We start from the raw sequence: 11,464 nt of genomic DNA on the forward strand, positions 1-11,464 counted from the left end.
CTTTTTTTTTTAATGCAGGTCTAATGGGCCTAGAACCACAGTTTGAAAAATGGGTGTATATTTCCCTCAGTATCAGGGTGGGCAGATGGGTAGTGGTGGGCCCATTGACTGACTAGCAGCAACAGCGATACTCCGTACTGATTCCAACATCCCAGATGATTCTTCTAGAGAATTCTAACATTCCTCCTGCTCTTGATCATTCTACATCTGAATTAGGGTTATCCAGAGAAAGAGAACCAATAGGATGTATGTATACACATATATGTGTGCATATATACACATATACATATAAACATGTGCGTGTGTGTGTATATATATTATATTATACATATATATATTATATATAAGTGTATATATTATATATATATATAGAGAGAGAGAGAGAGAGAACGAGTCATAAGGAATTGCTCACACCATTATGAAGGCTTACAAGTCCCAAGATCTGCAGGGTAAATTGGCAAGCTGGAGACCCAGGAGAGCTAAAGGTGTAATTCCAGTCTGAATCCAAAGGCCTAAGACTTGGGAGAGCTGATGGTATAGGTCCAGTCTGAAGGCCACCAGGCTCCAGACCAACAGCTGATGTTTGCATTTGTGTCTGAAGCCAGGAAAAGGCTGATGTCCCAATTTGAAGCCAGTCAGGCAAGAGGAATTCTCTTACCTGGGGGAAGGTCAGCCTTTTTATTCTACTCATGTCTTCAAATGATTGGACGAGGCTCACCCACATTAGGGAGGACTATCTGTTTTACTTAGTCTTCTGATTCAAATGTTTATCTCATCCAAAAATACCTTCACAGAAACCCCCAGAATAATGAAATATCTGAGGCTGGGCACAGTGGCTCATGCCTATAATTCCAGCACTTTTGGAGGCTGAGGTGGTAGAATTTCTGGAGCTCATGAGTTTGAGACAAGCTTAGGCAACATAGCGAGACCTTGTCTCTACAAAATAATTTTTAAAATTAGCTGGGCATAGCGGCTTGAGACTGTTGTCCCAGCTCCTGGGGAGGTTGAAGCAGGAGGATCACTTGAGCCCAGGAGTCTGAGGCTTCACAGAACTAGGATAGTGCCACCACAGTCCAGCCTGGATGACAGAGTGAGATCCCATCTCTAAAAAAGTTTAAAATATTTTTTAAAAAAGAAAGAAAGGAAATATTTGGGCCCCCTGTGGCCAAGTCAATTTGACACACAAAATTAGACATTGCTATACCCCTACTGCCCTAAATAAGGCACCAGTCTTCGATCCTATTAGATCCAATTTAGTTTTGACTTCAGTAGGAGTGAAATAAGAACCAAAACAGAAATAAAACTTCAGGAACTCTGTAAATGCCTTTATGAAGAATGTAAGGTGTATTTCAAAGCATAATTCCAATATCAGAAATTGTCTTGCATTTTCTCATCAGCAGGTCAGTTTGAGAAAGCACGAACAAAGTTATAGTAGTTAATCTTGCCTTCTCCATGAGAGCACATCCTGATTAACTGCAGAGAGAGCAAAGAGAATAGGTGAGACAGATCCGCAGGGCTTCCGTCAGCTCAACTGCAGAGTGCGCTTATACATAATGATCCCCAGCCTTTGTAAATCAGTTCAGAATTTTTATATCTTCAAGTTGATTCTGAAATGATCCTGTGAACCTGGCAGGTAGGACAGACATCATCCCCATCTTACACTTAATGAAACCAAAGATGGATGGAGTAAATGACCTTCCCTGTTGAAGGTTGAAAGAATGAGGGTCATGATCAACTCCGTATATCACTGGAGGCTATATGAGTAAACAGCAAACTGTTTCTCATGAAAGCAGGATGTTGGCAAACTGACAAACTGCATCTGCTGCCCAGAAGGAATGCTGAGGGCAGTCACGACCCAGGCACAAGTGTTTCTTGTGATTAGGCACATCTGAAGCCTGTTAGCAATAATGTGAACCTATGATCAATTAAGCAACTGACCAATTGTTACCTCCTCCTCCCTGTTCTTTCTACCCAATAAAGATGAAGGGGTGTAGAGGCTCAGGCAGCTGCCTTTGCTCACTAGAAGCAGGGAGCTCTCTTCTTTCCCTTCCTTTAAAATAGTTACTTTTCTTTTAAGTTTTCATTTCTACTTTCATCCTCCTTCATTAACTCTTGTAATGACGGTCTCAAGTAGTAACAGTAGTAATTGTTGTAGTGACGGTCTCAAGTAGTAACCATGGCAGTCTGCCACACTTCCCAAGATTTCAGAACTAATATCCATATTTATAAAAGCACTTTTAGTTGTTTTTATATTCAAATAAAAGACTGTCTACTCAGCTCATGAGGAGTAAGACTTTTTAAATAGCAGGCTGTTGCTACCGCAGCCTAACGGAAGGGTCTGGTTATGCCACTGCTCAATCTGTGTCCCTTGAAACTCAACTGTGACTGGTAACAGACTGATTTTCTGTGGTGATTTTTATAAGACATGTGCAAATCTGTCCCACCCCCACTTCCCTGCTGCACTTGCCAATGACTGCCATTCCTCTCCCATATCAGTTCCCACATCAGACAGTATGAAGAATTTGAAAATCAAAAGTTGGGCAAGCTGTCAACCTAAAATTTGAGGAGCTAAATGTGTGTTTGGTCCACATAAACAAGTACTCTTCTATCTGCCCTCCTACTCACTCCCTGCTAATGTTTCTATGAAAAATCCTTGTCTCCAACCTAGTCACTAGCCCTAAACCAAACCCTTTCCTAAATGACTCTTAAATTATGAACACCTATTTTGGCTAAAAGATCTTTAAAAGGGCCTACAGAACCTCAATATTCTTAATCAGTAAGAATGTCTCAATGATAATAAGCCACAGTCCTTGGCATTTCTCAGGGGGACTTTGTTCTGACTTCCAAGGGAACCCTGGCTAAAGGGTTTATAATGAAGAAAAGGCATGAAAGTCCCCCTTCAACTGACTTAGAAAAATTCAACGAAGAAAACTTCCATGCCCTTTCTCCATCTGCTGCTGGTCATGCTACCATTACTGACAGATGCCACAGCCTTCCCACAGTGGTCACGCCCTCTTCCATGCTAACCCTACTGATAGGCCAGTGTAGGTATCAGCTGTGAAGGATATCAAAGGTTGCCAATCAGTCTGCTCAATCCACTTATCTTTGAGTCTCCCCTTGGTAGCTGCCCCTCCTGGATCATCTCTGTTGCTCTTATTCAGTCCTGACATGTTGGTCTACTAACCACTCTGTGTTGTCCAGCCCCAGGCCCACTTAAAGAGATGCCCTGCAACAGCAATTAGAAAAGAATGCCAATGCTAGAATCAACGGGCAATACCTAATCAGGACAGAATAGTAGATCTGATCTGAACATCCTAAATCTGTCCCAGCTGTAGTGAAATACATATACAATTACCTTTAGGAAAGAATGATCAGTGCTTAGCCTCTGCAATCAACTCAGAAGAGTAATTCATACTGACCTCCTTAACCAAGGAGTCATCCACTGGGACGTTAAGTGATTCACAGATTTTAAAGAACATGTCTCTGTCCACATATCCTGAAGCTTCCTTGTCGTAAATTTGAAATGCCTCACGAATGTTGTCTTTGCATGAGTGATCTTTCAGCTGCTTCTGAACTGTGTCTATTAATGCTTCCAATTTCTGCACGCCTGGATCCTTTTCAGTTTGCTTGCTGGAGAGAAAGGAAGGAAATGACTGCACGTGGTATTTATTCTTGACCAATCTCATCTCGGTGACCAAAGTTCTTACTTGATGAAATCAGGGAAGCTTCTAATCCCAGCTTTGAGACTGAGCTGACCAATGACCGAACACTTGCCCACAGGCCGATAGCTGACCTCCACATCAGGAAGGCCTGATTAGGGGCAGTTTTTGAATTTCCTCCCTTCTTGCTCAGCCTCCTTTCCTGCCATCTGTTAATCACTGCACTACAAGGAGGCAAATCTAATACCACCACCATGCCAAATTTGGTATCTGTGGAAATCACATCATTGTCTCTTACTGATGTTGCAGATTAATGTTTCGTCATCTACAGCTAAATGCCTGAGTAATATATATATAGAGAGAGATGATAGATAGATAGATACAGATATCGATATCGATCTGCAGCCAACAATCAACCTTTTATACTTTTAATATTATTCCCTGTCCAATTCACACTGAATTTTGTGAAAGGTTATCTATGGAAGCTAAGAGATTGCTCTGTGAGGTAGAGTGAGAAGTTTGGGCTTAGCATTTACTGAAATTAAGAGAGAATAGTAGCACAGGGTGTTGGGAAGACAGCGGTCTAACCCTTCAAAACACAACCATAATAAGTAGAGGCTAAATTTTTATTTCCTCTGCAAATGAAGGTACAGTTATAAAATTAAAAAGTTTAGAGCTGAAAGATTCCCTCATATTTCATCTTCATAAATCCTTTTAGAACAAAATGGGCCAAATAAACTCGGTAAGCATTCTTCCCTCTTTCAGTGATGAGAAAACACATCTGAAGACCTGAGTGACTGATCCCACATCCCATGTCAGCGGCAAGACTAGCACTCACATCCCACTCCAGTTCCAATATATTCTCTCAATTGTGCCCAGTCACCTCTCCCTGAATTCCTCTCCTTCCATAACTTGAAAACTGTCAATCTACCATTGCTTTTCTGTATTTATTTTTCTTGTGTATAATATTTTTAAAGTTCACTGTTGCAAATAACCTCTTTTTAACTTATTTCCCCCTTTTACCTGCTGGCAAGTCTTGCTGGGGAAGGTATAAAGTGGAATAACCTTTCAGGAAAAATTTGGAAACATGAAGTAACAGTCCAGCAAATAATCTCAAATAATTTATCCTAAGGAAATAATCATGGGTTGTATGCAAAGATACATCTATAAGACTGTTTTGAGATAGCCCAAATGTCCAAAAATAGGGGATTAAATAATTTACACTACAATAAAGGAACGGAATAATACTGTAGCCACTGAAAATGCTGCAGAAAGAGTATAAAGATATTTTTAGTGAGAAAATCAAGACATAAATGTATGTATAGAGTGTTACCTTGTGTTATAAAAGTTGTGGGGCAATAAGAGTATGTACTTAAAGTTGTTTATATTATTTAAAGAAACTCTGAAAAGATATTCAAAAAAATCAATGAAAGAGGTAGTTACCTATGGGGAGTGGAGGGTAAGAAGTAGGTACATGAAAGATGGGGTAGGAGCAAAGCTTTTCCTTGGTCCCTTCATATATATGTCTTAAAATATTTCATTTCACAAGGGTTCATGATAGACTATCAAGTGAAAAAAGCAAAATAGTATTACAGAATTTTCCACTTTACATGCATCTTTAAAGACAAAATATTAGAAATAGTTATCTCTGAGTTATAAGATTTTCAAAAATTTTTGCTTATTTCCATTTCTATTACCTAGATTTTTATTCCCTAAATTTTCAAATGCTGGTCATGTGTTATTTTTGTAGTAAGCCAAGAACAATAAAAATTGTTGTAATAATCCCCAATATCTAAATGCTCTCTGGCATTATTCATTATAGAAGCAGAATATGTTTATCTGATTAATGTAATTCAAATCATATATACCAAATTATGAATGACCACCAGGAGGCTATTTTAGTGGCAGGAAGCAGTCAAACCTCAATCTTCCATGTGTTTCCAAGAACTAGAGCCATGAAACATATAAAGTTAAAATGTGATCATCCAATCATTTGGGGAAAGAGACAATAACTCTCCCTTTCCCGAAGAAGCCAGATTCCCATTCTCCTTTATACAGCAGGAAAAATGCCCATGGCATGTGCTGCCTTTGAGTAAGATGGAGTAAATTCACAGATAGATAGCAACAGGTGGTACTGTTTAAGGAAGAGCTAGTTAAAGTTACAGCCCTTACTTATTGCCAAAGCCCAAGTCAGGGCACATTCTGGAAAAGAGCTGCAAGTTACAGGGCAAGCTTTGCTCACATGGGTCAACAAGAAAACACAGGGGCCAGCTGGTTATGTCCAACAGGGACTGCCAGCTGAGAGGTGGCTGGAGGTCCTAACATGCTGGGTGAAGACTCTGTGCCAAGTCCTCCAATGACCTTCCTTAACTTCCATAAAAGTGAACGTGTTTTATAGAGTGGCTAATCTTCCAGAGGTAAGAGGGATGTCACAGTTTTCTGTGTGCTCTTCGAATACTTTGCTGTGAGCATCCTGGCAAAGTTCTCCACTTAGAAAATGAGACAGATAAGCAAAAAGAAGGAATAAGGAAGAGTTAGAAAGATGAAAATGACAATGGCTTCATTTTTAGTTGTACAAAGTGGGAGATGCTGGTGGCTCAGATGAACAAAGACATGTTGAAAATAGATTCAGCAGAATGGTCAGGAGAGCAATTCAGATACTGCAATGTCTAGAAAGTTTAGAGAAGGCAAGCAAGAGGACAAAAAACAGGACCTTGAGAAATGCCAACCTAGTAGACAGAAGTAGGAAAGACACACAGAATAGGCTTTAAGAGAGCTAGGACTACCAAAAACTTTGAGTTTCCAGAACTCAAAAGAGGATTTCAAAAGAGGGGTGGTAAAGAGTAATCAATATTATATGCAGATCAGAAAAACTGAACACTAGATCAAGGGGCCAGCAAACTATGACACCCAGGCCAAAGTCAACCTGCTGCCTATTTTTTATATATAACATTTTATTGAAATACAGCCACTCCTATTCATTTACATATTGTCTATGGCTGCTTTCATGCTGTAAGGGTAGAGTTGAGTAGTTATGCCAAAGAAGGTATGATCCATAAAGCCTAAACTATTTACTACCTGTCCCTTCACTAAAAAAAGAAAAAAAAAGAAAAAAAATTGCCAACCTTTGCTCTCAGAGAATAGATTATGAGCTCCCTATTCTCTTATATAATTGTCTAAGCATTTAATATAAGGTTTGGTATATGGTATAAGCTCAAATATCTGTTGAATTAATGACTAAATGAGAAGAGTCCATTATACTTGGAAACAATCAATGACCTTCAAGAAAGAAATTTATGAAGCAGTCATTAAAAAAAGTCATAAAGATTCTGGAGCAGTCAGGAGGGAAGTGGTTACAGACACAAAACAGAAGAATTAGATTTGAAGAAATAGGAGGAGTTACTTATCTCTGACAAAAGAAGGTAAAGAGAAGAAGAGTGATAGTAGAGAAACATTCTAAGATGAAGGGTGAGAAAACTGATGAAGCCCACATTGGATCATTTGATCTCATATTTGAAACCAAATCACTTCCATTTCCTTAAAGAAAATGGAAAAGAAAATGAGAATATTCGGACAATTCTCATGGGAAAAGTAGCTGGAAGTGAAAAAGAAAAAGATTAAAAAGATCATTGAGTAAGAGAGTAGGGTCCTCTTGAAGCTGAAGTGCACAAAAGGGCATGTTAATGGAACAAGAATAATACATATGAACAAGTATGTGTATGTATCTATGCTATTCACACGTGGATTTCCTGTGGAGGGTAGGTTCATAAGTGTGTGCATTTGCTGTCCTTAAGTCTGAGTTCAAATACTGCAATGAGGACCCCAAACCCAAAGAGAATTTAAGACCTTGAAGATGAAGTTAATACTCAGTTACCTATGCATTATTCTAATTTTCTGGCTCAGAGAAAGCAAATGGCCAACTCCAAATTTCATCATCTTGGAACTGACAATTGACATAAACAGTACTGGTCTGACAAGTACTCATGATCCCCTTTCATGATTCTGCAATGAGTAGCAAAATATATTTGTAACTGCATTTCCTTAGAGCAGGATTCTTTATCAGATGGGTGAGTCAAGAGCTAAATGCAGAATAGCTAGAAGACACAGAAGATGTGACCATGGATTCTTATCATCTCCATGCATTTTCCCTAACTCATCTCTCGGACCCATCACAAGAGAAGAAAGGGAGAGTGAGGATCAAAATGAGGATGGCAATGGATCTCTTAACCCATGTCGAAGTCCATTTATGTTGCTATGAAATAACTAAGGCTGGTAATTTATTTTTTTTAAAAAAAGAGGCTTATTTGGCTCAGAGTTCTGAAGACTATATAAGGAACATGGTACCAACATTTGCTTCTGGTAAAAATGTCAGGCTGCTTCCTTTCATGGTGGAAGGGAAAGGAGAGCAGACATGTGTAGAGATCACATAAGAGAAGAGGCGAGCGAGAGAGAGTAGGTGGTGCCAGGCTCTTTTCAACAACAGTTCTCATGGGAACTACAAGTGAGAACTCATTCCTATGAGAATGGCACCAAGCCATTTATGATGGATCTGCCCTCAGGATCCAGACACCTTCCCTGAGGCCCATCTCCAACACTGGGGATCAAATTTCAACATGAAGCTTGGTGGGGCCAAATAAACCATATCCATATGGCAAACTAAAATTTGAATTTCTCCTTATTTTTATTGATATCATATTCTAAGAGTCACAGTGGTATCTTTCCCTCATTACTGCATTTTGAAAAACTTAAATTACTCAATTAAAAAAATGTTAAAGATTATTTAATTAGCGGTATGCTGAAGCAAGAAGCTTTCAAATGTCTGCTGGTATTTGCATAAACAAGGGACAATTACAGAAAAAAACTTTTGGGAAGTATTAGAATTAAATATATGACTATGAATATGAAGTGGGTCTTTAATGCTGGTCAACCACCAAACTATGCTTCTGCAGTCTGTTCACCCTCCCACTTTCCTGGACAGCTATCATATTTGTTTAAGTCCTGAGGCAATTTTTTTTTTAATTAAAGATATGCCCATGAAATGAGACAATTTTTTTTTTTTTACATTTTAACATCTCTGGAATTAACATGCATTTTTCAATTAATGGTGAATATGGATTATATTTGGAAATTTTTTCTTTCTTAGTAGTAGCTAATATATGCTGTTTTAAATTTTATTTTATATTCATTTTGTTGATATTTATATATTCAATAAAAAGAGCATTTCATAACTTCTCCTCTCTCCTGAAACCTCCAACATCTCCCTCTATCCTCACTCTTTCTACTGCACTACTATCAGGAAACAATCACAAGGGCCTTCCAATATCTACCCACCTACTAGCATCTGAACCCACATATCCTGCCTGCCTTTTGCCTGTTGCCCTAGATCAAGGTTTTAAAGAGTAATCCCAGGACCTGTGGAGGTTCCCAAGACCCTTTGGGGGTCTGTGAAGTCAAAATTATTCTTGTGATAATACTTAGTCATTTATTTATCTTTTTACTCTTGTTTTCCCATAAGTACACAATGGAGTTTTCCAAAGGTCACACAACACAGGCTATCACAGCAGGCAGAATACAAAAGCGCATGAAAATCTAGTCATTATCTATTACTAAATTATCTATCAGACATTAAGAGGTTTGCAAAAATATAAAGCACTATCACTCTTCTCACTCATTTTTTCTTTGTAAAAATATAGGTTTTTTCCACAAAATTATGTTATTTGTGTTAACATGAAATGGGTTTATTGTTTTCAAAATAAAGTAATATTTGAAAATTTTTCAGATACAATTTCTAATATGCTAAATAGCAATAGATATAAACACATAAAAACTCTTTGGGGCCCTCAATAATTTTTAAGGGTATAAAGGTGTCTCGAGACCCAAAAGTTTGAGAAATACTGCCCTAGGTGAATGGTTGGTGCTTCTATCTGAAGCCAATTCCTCCACTTAAACCCCATCCCCTCACAAACTCCAGAAATTCTCCCTGCTCTCTCACACACTTATCAATGCTTTCCTCTCTATGGAATCATTCCCATTAACATACAAACATGCTATTTCTTCTACGTTAAAATGAAAGCAAAAACAAAATAAAACAAGACCTTCTCCTGACTTCACTTTCTCTGCCAGCTGCTGCCTCATTTCTCTGTTGTCCTTTTGCACCAAACCTCTCCGAAAGAGTAGTCTCCACTCTGATCCAGAATTCCTCTCTCCCATTCTCTCTTAAATCTACTGCCATCAGGTTTTCCCCATCTTCCCATTCCACTGAAACTCCTCATTAGGTCTCCAAGGTCCCCAATTCCCTTAATATTGCTAAATCCCCATTTGATATAATGAATCATTCTGAGGTTGGAAGTGGGACTCGACTCTGGAGGCTCGGCTCGGACACAGGACCAAATTGAGGACTAGCTAAAATAGGTCTGGGGCAGAAGCAGCTTTCCGTAAGACATGCCCACCAGTGCTCCATATCAGTTTATCATTGCCATGACAACATTTGGAAGTAACCACCCCTTTCCATAGCAATGACACGAACACCTGGAAGATACCACCCTTTTCCTAGAAATTTCTGCATAAACTGCACCTTAATGTGCATATAATAAAAAGTGGGTATAAATATGAGTGCAGAACTGCCTTTGAGCTACTACTCTGGGCATAATGCCTAGGGGGTATCCCTACTCTACAAGGATCAGAACCTTAGCTGCTGCTGTACACTGTTGCTTAAAAACAGTTGCTGTTTAACAGCACCAGCTCTCCCTGGAATTCTTTCTTGGGAAAAGCCAATTAACTCTCCCTGGCTGAGCCCTAATTTTGAAGCCCACCTGTCCTCCATCAAGTCTGTCTTCCTTGATATAAAGGCATTTCTGTTTGCACAGTTCCAAGATGCATGAATTTCGACTACCACCATTTAGTAAAATAATCCATTCCCCCAACAACATGGTTCAAATTTCAGTCAACACAGTTATTAACTATGAGTAATTGCATAAAGTACAAACTTATCTGTCAGGACTTTAGTCCACTAACCACAATGTAATTAAACAGATGCATATCACCATCAGTGACAATTACATCACTTCTTTCAAAGTCTGTTTGTGATTGGTCACTGTATATTTGTTTTATAGTTCACGCAGACAGTGAAGTGTGTAGCTATGTTGCCTCCTTGTCTCTCAGTGATACACAAACTGTATTTTACAAAAATGGATAATGAAAAGAGAGAATTGGCCAATAAGGATGAAAGTACAGCAAAGATGCAAGAAGTGAATTCAAGTCAAATATAAACGGAGTTACAGAAGAGAAAGCTGACTGTAGGAATGTCAACACAGCTGCCTTTCTAGAGACTCTAGATGTGAAGCCAGTGGAAACTGGTGAAGGCAAACCTATCAACACAAATGAGAAAGGTGGTTCTAATGAAAAGAATGAAGATATCCCAGATGCCTGTAAAATGCTTCACATTAAAAGAACTCTCAGAGGTATTTCATTCTCATTAAAAGAAGTCTAAGAGATATAACATTGAAAGCAAAAATCATAAAATGTTGGAAGTTGATCCATCTTAAACAGGAATATGACAATTCACCAAGGCATAGAACAGATGTTCACTCCGTATCATAAGTTATACAATGAGAAGTAGGCAAGTGCTGCTCAAACCGCTTTTGATAAAGTTTTTATAAAGCAATAAAACACTTTAATTCTTAATGTCATCAATGTTTTAAATTTCAGTGTGCTAAGTGAAAATTAGTTTTACTATTTTTTCATGTTCTTATACATTCATAACCATCAAAGTTTTTAATGTTGTGACAATTTTTTTTTTTTTTTTT

At 38.5% G+C, this 11,464-nt stretch overlaps 1 protein-coding gene across 3 annotated transcripts in view; it reads right to left on the bottom strand.

Moving 5' to 3' along the window:
- The window catches only part of EFHC1 (EF-hand domain (C-terminal) containing 1), a 131,077-nt gene that overhangs the window by 31,500 nt on the left and 88,113 nt on the right, over positions 1 to 11,464 (bottom strand). For 2 of the 3 annotated variants that reach the window (XM_011960234.1, XM_011960236.1), the window contains 2 exons: positions 3,420 to 3,630; positions 1,097 to 1,473 (listed from right to left, as the gene is read on the bottom strand). In XM_011960234.1, the coding sequence (XP_011815624.1) occupies positions 1,402 to 1,473; positions 3,420 to 3,630 (283 nt within the window). In that variant the 3' untranslated portion in view covers positions 1,097 to 1,401. Of the gene's footprint in view, positions 1 to 1,096; positions 1,474 to 3,419; positions 3,631 to 11,464 lie in introns of those variants that run through there. The other variant, XM_011960235.1, reaches the window with a different exon arrangement.

This window comes from Colobus angolensis, unplaced genomic scaffold, assembly GCF_000951035.1.
Source record: "Colobus angolensis palliatus isolate OR3802 unplaced genomic scaffold, Cang.pa_1.0 Scaffold51, whole genome shotgun sequence".
Classification (NCBI taxonomy): domain Eukaryota; kingdom Metazoa; phylum Chordata; class Mammalia; order Primates; family Cercopithecidae; genus Colobus; species Colobus angolensis.